The sequence below is a fragment of the Myotis yumanensis genome, unplaced genomic scaffold, assembly GCF_028538775.1.
Source record: "Myotis yumanensis isolate MYYU_CA2020_CCGP unplaced genomic scaffold, mMyoYum1.0.hap1 SCAF_10, whole genome shotgun sequence".
In the NCBI taxonomy this organism is placed as follows: domain Eukaryota; kingdom Metazoa; phylum Chordata; class Mammalia; order Chiroptera; family Vespertilionidae; genus Myotis; species Myotis yumanensis.
Genome location: NW_027223761.1, coordinates 61,359,445 through 61,379,020, shown reverse-complemented (window position 1 = coordinate 61,379,020; position 19,576 = coordinate 61,359,445). Strand labels below are relative to the sequence as shown.

The following is a 19,576-nucleotide window of genomic DNA, read 5'->3' as shown; positions in this document are numbered from 1 at the left end:
CCCCCACCCTGATCTGGGACACCCTTCAGGGCAAACCAGCTGGCCCCCACCCATGCACTAGGCCTCTATCCTATATAGTAAAAGGGTAATATGCCTCCCAGCACCGGGGTCAGTGGAGCCACGAGGCCTCCTGGCACTGGGCTCAGCAGAGCCATGAGACCTCCCAAACCCGGGATCAGCGGAGCCACAAGGCCTCACGCCCTGGGATCAGCAGAGCCAGGAGGCCTCACTGCCCCGGTGTCAAGCAGAGGCGTGGAGACCTCCCAGCAATGGAATCAGCAGAGCCGCGAGGCCTCCTGGCCCCTGGAGCAGCATAACAGAGGGCAGTGCCCAAACCCCCTGATCGCCCTGAGGCTCTGTGTGTGACATGGGACGGGGCCACAACCTCCCTATCCACCCTGCTCTGTTTGTGACAGGGGGAAGGTGCCCCAACCCCCTGATCGGCCCTGCTCTGTATGTGACAGGGGTGGCGCCACAACCCCCTGATCCGCCCTGCTCTGTGCATGACAGGGGGTGGCACCGCAACCTCCCCATCGACCCTGCCTTGAGTGTGACAGGGGGTGGCGCCCCAACCCCCCAATCAGCCCTACCCTGAGCGTGACTAGAGGTGGCATCGCAACCTCTCGATTTGCCCTGCTCTGTGCATGACAGGGGGCGGTGCCCCAACTCCCCAATCTGCCCTGCTCTGAGCCCGACCAGAGGCTGCGGGGTAGGCACCTAGGGATTGGGCCTGCCCTCTGCCACCCAGGAGCAGGCCTAAGCCAGCAGGTCGTTATCTCCCAAGGGGTCCCAGACTGTGAGAGGGCACAAGTGGGGCTGAGGGACACCCCCCCCCCCTCCCCGGCCAGTGCACAAATTTTTGTGCACTGGGCCTCTAGTAATAATAATAAAAGGCTAATATGCACATTGACTGAATGGCAGAATGGCCAGTTGCTATGATGCGCACTAGCCACCAGGGGGCAGAAGGTCAATGCAGGAGCTGCCCCCTGGTGGTCAGTGCATTTCCATATGGGGAGTGCCTCTTAAACAGAAGCTGGCTCATGGCTGGCCAGCACAGTGGTGGTAGCAGAAGCCTCTCCCACCTCCATGGCAGCACTAAGAATGTCCAACTAATGGTTAAGACCCAATCCACTGGAGGCCTAAGCCTTTCTCAGACATCCCCCGAAGGCTTCCTGCCTGCCAGAAGGATGTCTGACTGCAAGCTTAGGCCTGATCCCCTGGAAAGTGGGCCTAAGTCGACAGGTGGACGTCTCCCAAGGGGTCCTGGACTTGAATGGGCGCAGGCCAGGTTAAGGGAACCCACCCCCCCATGAGTGCACAAATTTTTGTGCACCGGGACTCTAGTATATAATAAAAAGGTGATATGCAAATCAAGAGGATGGCAGAATAACTGGTCACTATGACATTCACTGACCACCAGGGGGCAGATGCTCAATGCAGGAGATACCCCCTGGTGGTCAGTGCACTCCCACAAGCCCGCTGATGGCTGGCGAGTGCTTTGGTGTTAAGCCAGTTGGACATCTCCTTAGGGCTTCCCTGACTGCTAAAGGGTGCAGGCCGGGCTGAGAGGACCCCTTCCCTTCCCCTTCCCCGCTAAGTTATGAATGTCGTGCACTGGGCCTCTAGTTTATAAATAAACTTTATTATATATATGTCTAGAAAAATACAAAGTATACCTATTCATGATTTTGGGCATTCACTAAGGGGGTCTTAGAACCCCTGTGGATAAGGAGGAACTACTGTCACCACTTAGTAAATATCGCAGTCAGTATTCAAATCCAACTTATCAATTAGTGCTATTTCTGTACCTGTCTTATCTTCCCCATGGAAATGAACATATTTTCAAAATAGTCTAAGTCTTGATTTTTTAAAATTCTCTATTGAAGCTATCTCAATACCTTAAGCATTCTAATCACTCAATTCATATTTTTTAAAAATATTTTTTTATTTATTTCAGATAGGAAAGGAGAGGAAGAAAGAGATAGAAACACCAACGATGAGAGAGAATCATTGATTGGCTGCCTCTGGCATGCCCCACATGAGGGATTGAATCCGAAATCTGGTCATGTACCCTGACCAGGAATCAAACTGTGACCTCCTGATTCATAGATCAATGCTCAACCACTGAGCCATATTTCATATTTATTTGAATAAATGATTAAGTGAAATTATCTAGCTGGAGTATCTCATCTTTCTCTTTCCTGACTGGAAATATCTCTGGATCATCATCTTTTGTGGCTATTAATTTTAAGTTTAATTCTATTTTGAATTATAATGAGGAGCCATGGGATTGGATTAGAATATGCCTGATTGGATTAAAATGTTATTGCTATCAGCCTATTCCCTTTTAGGATGGCTCCAAGTGAGAAAGCACTTTCAGATTAGTGGAAGGTAGGCTATGTATTATTCCATTCTTTTTGTTTTTCTTGTTAAATGTGAAATTGATAGAAAGAGAGAACTTTCTCTGTTAAAAGTTAAAAGCATTTAGTTTTTATTTGTGAGAACATTTTTTACTTTTACCTTAGAAGTTGTGATAGATGGAGTTTCCATCTCTCCTAAATTAAAATTGAATATATGTATTTATTTCATTAAAAATAAATATATATATATATATATATACACACATACACATATGCACCTATATCTTCAACTAGTTTTGCTATGTTGTCATGTTGAAAGTTTTAAAGAAAATGTTTTTAAATTGTTGTTTGTTGATATTTAGAGAGACAGAGGAAGAGAGGGAGAGAGAGAGAGAGAGAGAGAGAGAGAGAGAGAGAGAGAGAGAGAGATTTGTTGTTCCATTTATTGATGCATTCATAGGTTGCCTCTTGTATGTGCCCTGACTAGAGATTGAACCCGAAACCTTGGTCATATCAGGATGATGCTCTAACCATCTAAGCTACTTGGCCAAGGCTGTTAAAGGAAGATTTTTATGAAGAAAAAAGATCTTTTTATTTTATGGGAAACTGAAGGAGTAGACCAGAGTTGGACATAAATGGTTTTGGAGGATGTTGACAGATTGGATAGAGATGGTGCTGAGAGAATTCAATTTTTGATGAAACACATAGAGCCAGACCTTCTATCCATGCTGCTTCATTTTGAGGTTGAGTCCAAAGGGAAAGCATATTTTTGGATCTTGGAAAACGTTCATGTAAAATTGAGATTTCATATTATTGGACAATTGCCTTTTTATTCCTCCATCCTTTTTTTAGAATTTTTATTGATTAATTTTTATTGATTACATCTGTGTCCTTATCTGCACATTATTCCCCCTTCCCCCACTCATGCCCTCACCCCCCTGTTGTCTGTGTCCATTGGCTAGGCATATATCCTATATAATAATAGGGTGATATGCAAATTGACCCTAACAGCAGAACGACTGGGAATGACTGGTCACTATGACACACACTGACCACCAGGGGGCAGACACTCAATGCAGGAGCTGCCCCCTGGTGGTCAGTGCGCTCCCACAGGGGGAGCTCTGCTGAGCCACAAGCCGGGATGATGGCTGCCAGTACAGCGGTGGTGGTGGGAGCCTCTCCCGCCTCCTCAGCAACACTAAGGATGTCCGACTGCAGCTTAGGCCTGCTCCCTGCTGTCAAGTGAACATCTCCCCAGGGCTCCCGGGCTGCCAGAGGGATGTCTGACTGCCAGCATAGGCCCAATCCCCCCGGGGAGAGGGCCTAAGTCAGCAGGTGGTCATCCCCCAAGGGGTCCCAAACTGCGAGAGAGCACATGCCAGGCTGAGGGACCACCCCCCGCCCCCAAGTGCACAAATTTTTGTGCACCGGGCCTCTAGTATATATATAGTGGCCTTGACTTACGAGTGTCCCGGCTAACGAGTTTTTCGAGATACAAGCCGTCTCTCGGCCGATTTTTTGCTTTGAGTTGTGAGCTAAAATTCGGGTTAAGAGCCAGCTTCAGGTACCCCACCACTAGTTGGTGCAGTGAAGGTCACAGTGAATGCCACAACATCAGCCCAGCATCACGTATCTCACTCGTTCACTTTTTTATTTGACATATGAGTAATTTGAGTTACAAGCTCCGTCACGGAACGAATTAAACTCGTAAGTCAAGGCCCCACTGTATATATATTTAAATTTATACCATGGAATATTATGCAGCAGTTAAAAAGAAGAATCTCTCACTCTTTGAGACAGCATGGAGGGACCTGTAGAGTATCATGTGAAGTGAAATAAGTCAGTCAGAGATAGACAAGTATCACATGATCTCACTCATATGTGGAATCTAAGTAAAAAAATAAACTAATGAACGGAGTGGACCCAGAGACATGAAAGCATGGAACATTGTGTGGAATCTCAGAGGGAAGGAGGGGGAGTGGGAGGGGGAGTGGGAGTAATCAACCAGGACTTGTATGCATATATGCATGGCCCATGGACACGGATGAGGCCATGCATATATGGGGTGGTAAGGGCCTGGGGCAGGGGGCGGGCTGGAGGGAGTTAATGGGGGACAAAAGGAACATATGTAATATTTTCAACAATAAAGAATTGTTTTTAAAAAAAGAATTAAGGATTGGCAAAAAAATGTTCAAAGGAGATTAAAGCAAGACTATTTACATTTAAAATATAGTTCTTTATTGATTTCAGAGAGAAGAGGGAGAGTGAAATAGAAACATCAATGATGAGAGAGAATCATTGATTAGCTGCCTCCTGCACGCCCCCTACTGGGGATTGAGCCCCCAACCGGGGCATGTGCCCTTGATAGGAATGGAACCTGGGACCCTTCAGTCCACAGGCTGATGCTCTAGCAGTGGTTCTCAACCTTCCTAATGCCATGATCCTTTAATACAGTTCCTCATGTTGTGGTGCCCCCCAACCATAAAATTATTTTCATTGCTACTTCATAACTGTAATTTTGTTAATGTTATGAATCGTAATGTAAATATCTGATATGCTATATTTGTTTTCTGAGGGTCGTGACCCACAGGTTGAGAACCTCTAATTCACTGAGCCAAACTGGTTAGGACAAGACTATTTACATTTAAAGTGGAGTCTAAAATGTTTAAATCTTTACCTTTTGTTTTGGTGATTATTTTTTTATTTTATTTGTTCAAATTTTCAGTTTGTTGAGGCATTTATGGGGGTTTGTGTATTTTCATATACAGCTTTCAAAGAAATACTTTCACTGAAAATAGTTTTCTTTAGTGAGATGATAAAACAAGGTTTACTAGCAGTGATAAAGAACATTTTGGAGCATGTGGCTGATCAATTACATTGGACCTGATTGAATAAAATTGTTTTTTTCATTCACATCTAACATACTAAGATTTTTTAATGAACTGTCAATGAAAATATCCCATTTGTTTTGTGCAAGAAACTGCTGACTCGTGGATGTACTTTCTGAATGAATTGGCAAGCTGGGAGATATTTTTATAATTGTAGTTGCTAAAGAGTTCTAGTTCGAATAGTTGGTGCTGTGTGACATAGGTGAGATGTTATTTTGTTGTGGTGGTTAATATTTATGTGTTCGATAATAGTCACTTCACGCAGTTCTCTAGCAACTTTAGCTATATTCATAACAGACTTTGGTGCTTATTAATTTAAAACCATAGCATCTGAGGAACATGGCATCTAGACTCTAAGATTTAAAATAATGACATTTCATTCAGTGTGAAAAAATATGTTTCAAAAATATATTGTTTACATGGAATCCACAGACAGAGCAGGCCTAGTTAAGAAACTCAAAATCAGGAGTCCATAGCATTGTAATGTCCACTTGTGTCCAGCAGGTGGCGGGGTTGGTGTTCCAGGAAAAATCCCCACATTTTAGGGGGAAAGCTGAAAGTATCTGACCCAGGCACCTAGGATTTTGAGGATTTGGAGTGAAAATATTTGAAGAAACCTTTATACAACCAAGTTATGTCATTTTCTTTTTCTTTTTTTCTTAATATCTTTTTTTATTGCTTAAATTATTACAAAGATTATTACATATTTCTCCTTTTTTTCCCCCGCCCTTGACAATCCCCTGGCCTCCCCTACCCCCCAGTGTCTTATGTCCATTGGTTATGCTTATATGCATGCATACAAGTCCTTTGGTTGATCTCTTACCACCCCCCCTGCCCCCCCCCCCCCCCCCCGGCCTTCCTGCTGTAGTTTGACAGTCTGTTCGAGGCAACTCTGCCTCTGTATCTATTATTGTTCAAAAGTTTATAATGGACTCTAATATCCATGAATGAGTGAGATCATGTGGTATTTTTCCTTCATTGGCTGGCTTATTTCACTTAGCATAATGCTCTCCAGTTCCATCCATGCTGTTGCAAATGGTAAAAGTTCCTTCTTTTTTACAGCAGCATAGTATTCCATCGTGTAGATGTACCACAGTTTTCTAATCCATTCATCTACTGATGGGCACTTAGGCTGTTTCCAGATCTCAGCTATGGTAAATTGTGCTGCTATGAACATAGGGGTGCATATATCCTTTCTGATTGGTGTTTTTGGTTTCTTGGGATATATTCCTAGAAGTGGGATCACAGGGTCAAATGGGAGTTCCATTTCCAGCTTTTTGAGGAAACTCCATACTGTCTTCCATAGTGGCTGCACCAGTTGGCATTCCCACCAGCAGTGCACAAGTGTTCCTTTTTCTCCACATCCTCTCCAGCACTTGTCGTTTGTTGATTTGTTGATGATAGCCATTCTGACAGGTGTGAGATGGTACCTCATTGTTGTTTTGATTTGCATCTCTTGGATGATTAGTGACTTTGAGCATGTTTTCATATGTCTCTTGGCTTTCTGAATGTCCTCTTTTAAAAGGTGTCTATTTAGGTCCTTTGTCCATTTTTTGATTGGATTGTTTATCTTCCTTTTGTTAAGTTGTATGAGTTCCCTATAAATGTTGGAGATTAGGCCCTTATCAGATATAATGTTGGCAAATATGTTCTCCCATGTAGTGGGCTTTCTTGTTGTTTTGTTGATGGTTTCTTTTGCTGTGCAGAAACTTTTTATTTTGATGTAGTCCCATTTGTTTGTTTTCTCTTTAGTTACCAATGCCCTAGGATCTGTATCAGTGAAGAAATTGCTTTGGCATATGTCTGAGATTTTGTTGCCTTTGGATTCTTCTAGAATTTTTATGGTTTCCTGTCGTACATTTAAGTCCTTTATCCATTTTGAGTTTATTTTTGTGTATGGTGTAAGTTGGTGGTCTAGTTTCATTTTCTTGCATATATCTGTCCAATTTTCCCAACACCATTTATTGAAGAGACTGTCTTGACTCCATTGTATGTTCTTGCCTCCTTTGTCAAATATTAATTGAGCGTATTGGTTGGGGCTGATTTCTGGGGTCTCTATTCTATTCCATTGATCTATATGTCTGTTCTTGTGCCAGTACCAGGCAGTTTTGAGAACAGTGGCTTTGTAATACAGCTTGATATCTGGTATTGAGATCCCACCTACTTTGTTCTTTCTCAGGATCGCTGTAGCTATTCAGGGTCGTTTTTTATTCCAGATGAATTTTTGGAGAGTTCGTTCTAGGTCTGTGAACAAGTTATGTCATTTTCAAATAATCAGTGGCTCTATATGTGATAAAAACCCTGGGAACCATTAAGTACCTACTGGAGCAGGAGTGTGGAGTGTCGTTGGGCACTCGGAAGACATGAACCTTTACAGCATCAACTACCTGCACTTCGGGGAGCCCAAAACGTGGTACGCGGTGCCCCCAGAACACGGCCTGCGCCTGGAGCGCCTGGCCAGGGAGCTTTTCCCGGGCAGCTCTCGGGGCTGCCAGGCCTTCCTGCGGCACAAGGTGGCCCTCATCTCTCCCACTGTCCTCAAGGAGAACGGGGGTCCCGTTCAGTCGCATCACTCAGGAGGCTGGAGAGTTCATGGTGACCTTTCCCTATGGCTACCACGCTGGCTTCAACCATGGCTTCAACTGTGCCGAGGCCATCAACTTTGCCACCCCGCGATGGGTCGACTATGGCAAAGTGGCCTCTCAGTGCAGCTGCGGGGAGTCCCCGGTGAGCTTCTCCATGGACGTGTTCGTGCGCCTCCTGCAGCCCGAGGGCTGTGAGCTGTGGAAACGCGGGCAGGACCGGACTGTTGTGGACCACGTGGAGCCCAGGGCGCCTGGCAGCCAGGAGCTGAGCGCCTGGAGGGAGGGCAGGGCGGCCTGGAGATCTGGGCTGAGGCACCTCCAGCCCCGTCGAGCCACGCATACCCCTCGATCAGTGGGCATGGGCTGTGGGTACGGTCGCCGCCACACCCTTGTGCGCCAGCCATGCCTGCACCCCTCACTAGGCCGGGGTTCTGCCTCTGCTGCCCAGCCCGCGGCTGCCGCGGCCCTCTGCTCCTCAAAGCCCGAGCCATCCTCACAGCCAACCTCGGGCCCATCTGCCCAGGATCTCCAGCCAACTGGCACACGTGGTCGTGAGAGTGGTCCTCGTCCTCAGGAACACGGGACTCAAGAGCGGATTGTTCAGGCCCCGGCTAAGAGGCGCCACCTAGTGGGCGCAGTGCGCACAGCTCCGGATCCCCAAGCCCAGCCTGTGCCTGAGGACAAACCCTCCATGGACAGCCCAGCACCACTGAGCCCTGGTGGCCAGCATCCTGTGTGGGCTTCTGGGTGCTGTTGTGCCCCTGACCTTCAACCCTTGGGGCCTCCATTGGATCCTGATGCACCGATGCACCCTGGCCCGTGCCTGCTATCTCTGGACAATATTCCAGTCAATTTCCCTGACAATGTCCCACTAACTCCTTGCTGTGTCACTGGGACTCTGAGGTCCTTCCCCACAGACCCTGCTGGAAACCACAGGGCCCCTGCGAGCCTCTCTGAGCTTGTGAGGATGGACGACTCTTATGCCTCCGTGGTCCAGGCCCCGCCACAGTTGCCCAAATGTCCTGGACCCCTGACTGTGAATCCCTGGAGCTAAAGCTAGAGGCAGCTGCCTCTCTGGAGTCCTGGGACACATTCCCTGCCAATGGGCGGTCTTCCATCTTTGAGCCTATCACTGATGAAGATTTAGCCAAATATGGCTGTATCTGACCCTCAACCCTGGGAAGACAGCACCTCCCAGCCAAGCAGCAATCTGGGCTGGCCCTGTCCACAGTCAAGACGCTTTATCTCCTAGAAAAGACACATTTCTTAAGCTGCCAGATGTTTCTACTACTATGACAAGCTGGGCTCCCAGTTGCTAGCCAAATGGACCTCCCCATTGGGCAGCTGCCCTAGAATGCTGTGGACCTCTCAGGCATTCTCAGTCCACTCCTAGATGCAATGGACATGGCTGGTTTTGATATCATCTTCAGGATCCCTCCCCTGCCATAGTGTGCCTTGATAAGGAGAACATTCTCAGGTGTTCTAAACTAAATTACAGCAGGAGATAGATAGATAGATAGATAGATAGATAGATAGATAGATAGATAGAACTGTTAGTCTCTTAATGATGGCTTGGAGCCAACTACCAAAGGAGAGCTCACATTCCTGTGGAAGTGTTTGGAAGTGTGTATTAATTTCCAGATGACTCATTCTGCAGATTCCTAAGACCCTGGTTTCCACTGGACCCTGGTTCCCACTGGACATGCTGCAGCTACAACTGGGCCCAGCAGCTTCTCTTACTCGGCAGCTCTGACACACCTCCACACGGCTCAGGCCTCTGCTCAGGCTGGAACTAGAACTTCACCCAATGAGTCTGTCAGCCAGTACTGCCTCGGGGATGTTTGTAATTTGTTAAATAATATGTTTGTATGGATTTTATACAGAGAGAACGGGAGAGGGATAGAGAGATAGACACATCTAACTCCAGGAGCCTCTGCTTATTTACACGTGGGCTTTCTGGACCACTGCCCACAGCCAGTCTCCAGGAGCACCCCTTTCTTCATTCAAATTCTGCTCCTATCCGAGAGCTGGCCTCCTCCTTCTCTCACCCCTTTGCCTATAGGTCATGTAAATTTATTTTAGATTAACTCTTTTGGTACCCCCGCCCCATTTGATGTATAAAAAGTTTGCAGTACTCTGGGACAATGGGCATGTTGTCTTTTCTACCATGCTGCTGGAGGTTTAGACTCCATGCCTCAAGGTGGGACTTGCTTTTGGTGATTATTTTGGTTAATAAAACCATACTTACAAAAAAGACTTTCAGCCGTGGTAATGAAATTTTTTTATCAGCCTCTAGACTCCACAATTATTTGGGGGCAACAAATCCTGGGCTTTGGTTCCCCTCCAGTTTCCCTCCCTTTTCTTTTCTTTCTCCCCTTCCCCCACCCAACGCCCTCCCCTGGTAAACCAGGCCCCTTTCACCAATTAGGTCAGCAGAGACTAAAAAAAAAGTTATGATCTTTCTGAGTCATTGATATGTTTAAAATGATATCACCGGTATTTGTTCACAAATATATTAAAGGTAACTGATATCTGACTTTTTTTTCTGATATTGTTCATTAAACCAATTGAGGGTTTGAGGTTATTGTTTTCTTCACTTGTCTTAGTAATTATATCAAAACATTTTAAGCAAAACATATTTTTATGGCCTAGTAAAAGTGTGTGGAGTTGGTGAATGAAGTTGGGGATGGTTGTGGGGTTCTGCTTGACTGCCTGGCTGGGGAATTGGATGTACAGACATTATCTTCAGGATGACTGTGTGGAAATCATTTGGCACTGGGCTGAGCAGTAGTACCCGAGTTGCTGGGAGACATATGCAAGCAGAGGACAAAAGTACCATCATCCAAATTTTTTCTCTTCAAGTCTTCTTGCTGTTTCAAAGCTATATGTATGTATATATTTTTATATTTTAACATATTTTATTGATTTCAGGGAGGAAAGGAGAGGGAGAGAGAGATAGACACATCAATGATGAGAGAGAATCATTGATCAGCTGCCTCCTGCACACTCCCAACAGGGGATCAAGCCCACAACCCAGGCATATGCCCTGACCGGGAATCCAACCATGACCTCCTGGTTCATAGGTAGATGCTCAACCACAGAGCCCTTCCAGTCGAGCTATATGTATATTTAATGTGGTTAATTCCCTGATTCATTTCAATAAACAAATCCATTAAATAAATTAACAAGATTATTCCAATTTGTAATATGTGGCGATGGGTCAGTAGGGCAGAATTGGCAGGGCTGGCCTGGGTTCTGGTGATCAGGGAAAGGTTAGAGCAAGAGAACTTTCTGAGACCCAACTGACAAAAGGAGTTGGTTTCCATTAAGAGAAAACAGCAAATGTAATAGCTCTAGTGTGGAGTAGAAAGGAAGCTTGTTTGTATGAGTCATAGAATAGAAGAAGGAGAACCATAGAACCTTGTGACTCATATTAGGTATTTGAATCTTTTTCTTTTTCTTTTTTTAGTCACTAATTTGTTAAGTATTTTTATTGATTTCAGAGAGGAAGGGGGATGGGGAAAGAGATGGAACCATCAATGATAAGAGAGAAACATTGATCGGCTGCTTCCTGCATACCCCCTAAGGGGGATTGAACTCACAACCCGGGTATGTACCCTTGATCAGAATTGAACCCAGGACACTTTGGTCCACAGGCCGATGCTCTGTCCACTGAGCCAAACCAGCTAGGGCTGTATTTGAATATTTTTCAACTTGAAATAAGGCATTGGCAATTTAAAACAGCACTTCAGATGATGTGACATCATATTCAATCAGCATAGCTCTTTGAACAGGGAGAGAGAAGTACTTAGAATATCTAAGAGATACAGGGAGAGTTGATGGTTATTTTGACTTAGTCTTTACTACTGAAGATGCACAGAGTGGACAAACTCAGAATAAATTTTGGAAATTGAAAATGATAGTTTGGGTACAGAAGGAAAGATTTCAAAGAAGCAAACCACCTTTGCCCTGGCCCCAGCCCTCCCTTACAGAATTTCAGTAACCCTCAGGCATATGAAGCACCGAACAAAAAAGTGAAGAGCAGTGAGTATGTCCTGTGAAGCTAGTAAGTGTGTAATTGGTGAAAACTGTTGAGAAACAGTAGCAAGGTAAAATTTGAATTCACATGACCTATGACCAAGAGCTTAATTTGTAGGCACTGGTGCGGGGAACTCCAATAGATGTGTGGGAGGATGTTCACAGCAGCGGAGTAAGAGGTCAGAAGAGTAAACAACTCACAGGCTCAGTGGCAGTAGCAAGGTCTACAATTGAATGCAGCCCACAAACAAAACAAAATCCAGCTATGTGCGTGACACAAATGAAGGAAAAATACACACAAAAGAGTACATTCTCTTCTTAAAGGTTTATATTTAAAGGTCCTATAATGTTTTAAAAAAACAGGTACAGTTTTAATTTTGTATTGTTTACTGAAATTAATATGCTTGTAGATCGGACAGGGTTAGTAGCAGAGGCAAATGAGGCAGTGCTCCGGAAGGAGGAGCCTGAGTCAGGTACCCAGTGACTGGCAATATAGTGTTTCTTGGCCTCAGACGTGGTTCTACTTTGTTCACTCTATGGTTATTAATATATGTGAATAGTTCTTTTTTTAAAAATATATTTTATTGATTTTTTACAGAGAGGAAGGGAGAGAGATAGAGAGTTAGAAACATCAATGGGAGAGAAACATCGATCAGCTGCCTCCTGCACATCTCTTACTGGGGATGTGCCCGCAACCCAGGTACATGCCCTTGACCGGAATCGAACCTGGGACCTTTCAGTCCGCAGGCCGACGCTCTATCCACTGAGCCAAACCGGTTTCAGTGTGAATAGTTCTTAATACGTGTAAGTTAAGCTGTACAAATATGCTTTGTGAATTTCTGTAAGAACATATTTTATAATTAAAAAAATGTTAAACCTTCCTGCTTTAAAAAATTATCATGTACTGGTTTATAGAATTGTTTGATTTATATTGCGCTGTATTGTAGGCTGTTTTTAAAAATAGATTATGTTTCTAATTTTTTTCATTCTCCTATTCTTCATTGACACCTTCTTTTAGTTATTATTTTATTACACTTAATGATACTTTATTTTTTAGAACAGTTTTAGATTTAAAAAAATTGATCAGAGGATTGGGAGAGTTCCCCCCATATAACTACCCCCATGCTACCTCATTCACGGTTTCCCCTATTATTATTATTATTATTATTTTTTTTTAATATGTTACAATATTTTTTTTTTTTTTTAATTTTTCGCTTAAGTTATTACAAAGGGTATTACATAAGTGTCCTTTTTTCCCCCCCGCCCTTGACAAACCCCTACCCTCCCTTACCCCCCAGTGTCTTATGCCCATTAGTTATGCTTATATGCATGCATACAAGTCCTTCGGTTGATCTCCTACTACCCTCCCCCCTGCCCCCCAACTCTCTCTGGCCTTCCCACTGCAGTTTGACAATCAGTTTGAGGCAGCTCTGCCTCTGTATCTATTATTGTTCAAAAGTTTGTAATGGTCTTTATTATCCATGAATGAGTGAGATCATGTGGTATTTTTCCTTCATTGACTGGCTTGTTTCACTTAGCATAATGCTCTCCAGTTCCATCCATGATGTTGCAAATGGTAGGAGTTCCTTCTTTTTAACAGCAGCATAGTATTCCATAGTGTAGATGTACCACAGTTTTCTAATCCATTCATCTACTGATGGGCACTTAGGCTGTTTCCAGATCTTAGCTATGGTGAATTGTGCTGCTATGAACATCTGGGTGCATATATCCTTTCTGATTGGTGTTTCTGGTTTCTTGGGATATATTCCTAGAAGTGGGATCACAGGGTCAAATGGGAGTTCCATTTCCAATTTTTTGAGGAACCTCCATACTGCCTTCCATAGTGGCTGCACCAGTCTGCATTCCCACCAGCAGTGCACAAGTGTTCCTTTTTCTCCACATCCTCTCCAGCACTTGTCGTTTGTTGATTTGTTGATGATGACCATTCTGACAGGTGTGAGATGGTACCTCATTGTTGTTTTGATTTGCATCTCTCGGATGATTAGTGACTTTGAGCATGTTTTCATATGTCTCTTGGCTTTCTGAATGTCCTCTTTTGAAAGGTGTCTATTTAGATCCTTTGCCCATTTTTTGATTGGATTGTTTATCTTCTTTTTGTTAAGTTGTATGAGTTCCCTATAAATTTGGGAGATTAAGCCCTTATCAGATATGACGTTGGCAAATATGTTTTCCCACGAGGTGGGTTTTCTTGTTGTTTTGTTGATGGTTTCTTTTGCTGTGCAGAAGCTTTTTATTTTGATGTAGTCCCATTTGTTCATTTTCTCTTTAGTTTCAACTGCCCTAGGAGCTGTATCAGTGAAGAAATTGTTTTGGCATATGTCTGAGATTTTGTTGCCTTTGTATTCTTCTAGAATTTTTATGGTTTCCTGTCGTACATTTAAGTCCTTTATCCATTTTGAGTTTATTCTTGTGTATGGTGTAAGTTGGTGGTCTAGTTTCATTTTCTTGCATATGTCTGTCCAATTTTCCCAACACCATTTATTGAAGAGACTATCTTGGCTCCATTGTATGTTCATGCCTCCTTTGTCAAAAATTAATTGAGCATATTGGTTCGGGCTAATTTCTGGACTCTCTATTCTATTCCACTGATCTATATGTCTGTTCTTGTGCCAGTACCAGGCAGTTTTGAGAACAGTGGCTTTGTAATACAGCTTGATATCTGGCATTGAGATCCCACCTACTTTGTTCTTTCTCAGGATCGTTGCAGCTATTTGGGGTCTTTTTTTATTCCAGATGAATTTTTGGAGAGTTCGTTCTAGATCTTTGAAGAAGGCCATTGGTATTTTAATGGGAAGTGCGTTGAATGTATAGATTGCTTTGGGTAGTATGGACATTTTAATGATGTTGATTCTACCAATCCAAGAACATGGTATGTTCTTCCATCTGTTTATGTCTTCCTCTATCTCTTTTTTCAACGTCCTGTAGTTTTCTGAGTAGAGGTCTTTAACCTCTTTAGTTAAGTTTATTCCTAGGTATCTTAATTTTTTTGGTGCGATGGTAAATGGGATTGTTTTTCTGATCTCCCTTTCTGAGAGTTCACTATTGGTGTATAGAAATGCCTCAGATTTCTTGGGGTTAATTTTGTATCCTGCTACATTGCCAAATTCATGTATTAAGTCTAGTAGCTTTTTGATGGAGTCTCTAGGGTTTTGTATGTATAATATCATGTCATCTGCAAATAAGGACAGTTTTACTCCCTCTTTTCCAATTTGGATGCCTTTTATTTCTTCTTCTTGCCTAATTGCAATGGCTAATACTTCCAGTACTATGTTGAACAGGAGTGGTGAGAGTGGGCATCCCTGTCTTGTTCCTGTTCTTAGGGGAAATGGTGTTAGTTTTTGTCCATTGAGTATGATGTTGGCTGTGGGCCTGTCATATATGGCTTTTATTATGTTGAGGTATGATCCTTCTATTCCCACCTTTCTGAGAGTTTTTATCAAAAATGGGTGTTGGAGTTTGTCGAATGCTTTTTCTGCATCAATTGATATGACCATGTGGTTTTTTTCTTTCAATTTGTTTATGTGATGTATCACATTTATTGATTTACGGATGTTGTACCATCCTTGCATCTCTGGGATAAATCCTACTTGGTCATGGTGTATGATCCTTCTGATGTACTGCTGGATCCGATTTGCTAAGATTTTGTTGAGGATTTTGGCATCTATGTTCATGAGGGATATTGGCCTGTAATTCTCTTTCATTGTGATGTCTTTACCTGGTTTTGGTATTAGGGTGATGCTGGCTTCATAGAATGAGCTTGGAAGCGTTCCTTCCTCTTGAATTTTTTGTAGTAGTCTGAGGAGGGTAGGTTTTAGTTCTTCCTTGAATGTTTGGTAGAACTCCCCTGTGAAGCCGTCTGGCCCTGGGCTTTTGTTTGCTGGAAGCTTTCTGATGACTGCTTCAATTTCTTCCATAGTTATTGGCCTATTGAGGTTTTTAGATTCTTCCTGATTGAGTTTTGGAATGTTGTATTTTTCTAGGAATTTGTCCATTTCCTCCAGGTTGTCTAGTTTGTTGGAGTAGAGTTGCCCGTAGTATTGTTTAACAATCATTTGTATTTCTGTGGGGTCTGTTGTTATTTCGCCTCTATCATTTCTGATTTGGTTTATTTGGGACCTCTCTCTTTGCTTCTTGGTGAGCCTGGCTAGGGGTTTGTCAATCTTGTTTATCCTTTCAAAGAACCAGCTCTTGGTTTCATTGATTTTCTGTATTGTTTTTTTGGTCTCTATTTCATTGATTTCTGCTCTAATCTTTATTATCTCCTTCCTTCTGCTCACTCTGGGGTTTTCTTGTTGCTCTCTTTCTAATTCTTTGAGTTGTAGAGTTAGATGATTGACTACCATTTTTTCTTGTTTTTTGAGATAGGCCTGTAGAGCTATAAACCTTCCTCTCAGGACTGCTTTCATTGTGTCCCAGAGGTTTTGGATTGTTGTGTTTTCATTGTCATTAGTGTCCAGGACGTTTTTAATTTCTTCTTTGATGTCATCGGTAACCCAATCAATATTTAATAACATGCTATTCAGCTTCCAAGTGTTTGAGTATTTTGGGTTGTTTTTATTGTAGTTTATTTCTAACATTATGCCATCGTGGTCTGCGAAGAAGCTTTTTATGATTTCAATCTTCTTGAATTTGTGGAGACTTTGCTTGTGACCCAATATGTGGTCTATTTTTGAATATGTCCCATGAGCACCTGAGAGGAATGTATATTCCGCAGCTGTGGGGTGAAGTGTTCTGAAGATGTCAATTAAGTCCATCTGATCTAGTGAGTCATTTAGGATTGCTGTTTCTTTGCTGAGTTTTTGTCTAGCGGATTTATCCAGTGATGTCAGTGGTGTATTAAAGTCCCCTACTATGATTGTATTGTTGTCGATCTCTCCCCTGATATCTTCCAGAAGTTTTCTTATGTATGTGGGTGCTCCTGCATTGGGTGCATATATGTTTACCAGGGTTATATCTTCTTGTTGTATTGATCCCTTTAGTATTATGAAGTGGCCTTCCTTATCTCTGGTTATGGCCTTCACTTTGAGATGTATTTTGTCAGATATAAGTATTGCTACCCCAGCTTTCTTTTCCTTTCCATTTGCGTGAAAGATATTTTTCCATCCCTTCACTTTCAGTCTGTGTGAGTCCCTTCTAATGAGGTGGGTCTCTTGTAGACAGCAGATGTATGGATCATGTTTTTTTATCCATTCAGCCACTCGATGTCTTTTGGTTGGAGCATTTAGTCCATTTACATTTAAAGTTATTATTGAAAGGTACTTGTTTGTAGCCATTTCTTTTTGTGTGTGTGTGTGTGGCTGTTTTCTTTCTGAGCTTGATATTTCTTCTTTTTACACCAGTCCCTTTAGCATTTCTTGCATGGCTGGCTTGGTGGTGATAAACTCCCTTAGCCCTTTTTTGTCTGTGAAGCTTCTTATTTCCCCTTCAATTTTGAATGATAGCCTTGCTGGATAGAGTATTCTTGGATTCAGTCCTTTGCTTTGCATCACTTTGTAGATTTCCGTCCATTCTTTTCTGGCCTGATGTGTTTCTGTTGAGAAATCATTTGATAATCTAATGGGAGATCCCTTGTATGTTACTTTCCGTCTCTCTCTTGCAGCCTGTAAGATTCTCTCTTTATCCTGAACATTTGCCATGGTAATTATGATGTGTCTTGGTGTGGGTCTTTTCGGGTTCACCTTGTTTGGGACTCTCTGGGCTTGTGTGACTTTTTTCTTCCCCACCTCAGGGAAGTTTTCTGATATTATTTCTTCGAATAGGTTTTCTAATCCATGTTCATCTTTCTGTTGTTCTGGCACCCCTATTATTCGTATGTTGTTTCGTTTCATGTTGTCCCAAAGCTCCCTTAGGCTCTCCTCCTGTCTTTTAATTTTTTTCTCCATTTGCCGTACAGTTTGAGTGTGTTTTGCTTCCTTGTCTTCTAATTCACTAATTCGGTCCTCCGCTTCTCCCAGTCTACTGTTGATACTTTCAATGGAGTTTTTTATTGAAGCTATGTCACTCTTCATTTCTTCTTGGGACTTACTTAAGTTGTTGATTTTTTCATCTGTTTCTTCTAGCTTCTTGCATAAGTAGTTGAGTTTTTCATCTGTTTCTTCTTGCTTCTTGAACATCTGGTGCATGTACTCTAGGAACCTTATTCTGAATTCTTTTTCCGTCATGTTGCATATCTCTGTCTCACTTAGCTGCTTTTCTGGCGAGTCCTCCTTTTCTTTCCTTTGGGGGTTTCTTTGCCTACCCATGTTTGATCTCGCTGACATATGTAGATGTTGAGATGTTCAGTGGCTGCTCCCTGGGTGGCAGGGGCTCCTTGGGTTGTGGTTGCTGCTCAGACGGTTGCGGTAGCAGCTGCTTTCCAGTTGGCAGCAGCTCCTCTGGTGGGTGTTGTTCACAGCTGTGTTGGCTCTTCTGGCTGGTGGGGGGAGGCTTCACGTACAGCTGCTGTTCCACAGACAGAGGGTGTGGTGATCAGGAGGCTGTGGTGATCAGGAGGCTGCGGTGATCAGGGGGCTGCTGTTGCTTGGATCTGCTGCGTTGATTTAAAGGCATAAAATACAACAGAGCAAGGCACAACGTACCAGGCACTGAACACAAGTATATTCACAATATTAATAACCCCAAATAAAGGTGACCACCCGAATTAAGAGAATTAGGGGATAAGGGAGAAAGAAGAGAAGAAGATAAAAGAGAGAACAGAAAAGAAAAATAAGAAAAAAAACAAACAAAAAAGGAGTGCAAAAATAGAATTGGGAAAAAAGAGGGGGGAAAAAAAGAGAGCAAAAAAAGAGAATGAAGTAGAAGCGGGGAAGAGACTATTGGTATGAGGAGCAAACTCCAATAGAACTGCCACTAATCTCAACAAATTCCAGCAACAGATCCCTGGAGATGAATGCAAACTACAAACCACCAGTAATATCCAGAGGGGTAAGGGAAAACAGAAGCACAAAAATAACCGGGGTGGGGTGGGGGAGGGAAGGGAAAAACCAGCAGAAAAAAAAGAAAAGAAAAAGAAAAAGCAAAAGAAAAACAACCTCACAACCAGTCCTAAAAAAGAAGAAAAAACACAAAACAAAACAAACAAACAAATAAAAAAAAAAAAAAAAAAAGCCCAATATATTCAACAATCAAGAAAACAATAGAAAGATAAGAGAGAAAAAAATGTTTGGAAAGTGAAGAAGGATAAAGAATAGGTGTATAAGGATTTAGAGCAGTAGATTGGAAATAGGATATATAAGTAGGGTGGAATTAGACAAGGGGTAAAAAGAGGGAATTGGGAAAGTCTGGAGCAGGAATAGGGTAAGAGAAACAGGACACCAAAAGGGGAAAAGTAAGGAAGAGGGTTTTAGCAAAGAGGTGAAATTGAGATAGGGAAAATTAATGCTAAAGGAACGATGAAAATAGAATGGAGAACACTAATCCCAAAAGAAAATAAAGAGAAAATAAAATGGCACTTTAAAAAATGGTAAAATGGTAGCAGTAATAATACTGGTTAAAAATAAAAATGTGGTAATTGAAAGGGTAAAATCAGGTGATGGAAAAAGAAGAAAAAGAGAAAAAAAAATTGGTTTCTTAGTAAAAAGGTGAAAAAATTAAAAAGAAAAAGAAAAAGAAAAAATTTGCAGTAGTGATGGTCTTTCGGTTCTTCTACTCTTCAGCCTGGTTCGCCTTAGTCCTGCCAGGTATT

The 19,576-nt window shown here is 42.7% G+C and overlaps 1 protein-coding gene across 1 annotated transcript; it reads left to right on the top strand.

Annotated features, from left to right (window-relative positions):
• Window positions 1-4,394: 4,394 nt before the first annotated feature.
• On the top strand, window positions 4,395-9,000 carry LOC139018481 (probable lysine-specific demethylase 4F). Its single transcript, XM_070427057.1, is given in 4 exon segments — window positions 4,395-4,428; window positions 7,580-7,797; window positions 7,799-8,816; window positions 8,819-9,000. Coding segments are annotated over 4 exon segments (1,452 nt in total).
• The last annotated feature ends 10,576 nt before the right edge of the window (window positions 9,001-19,576 follow it).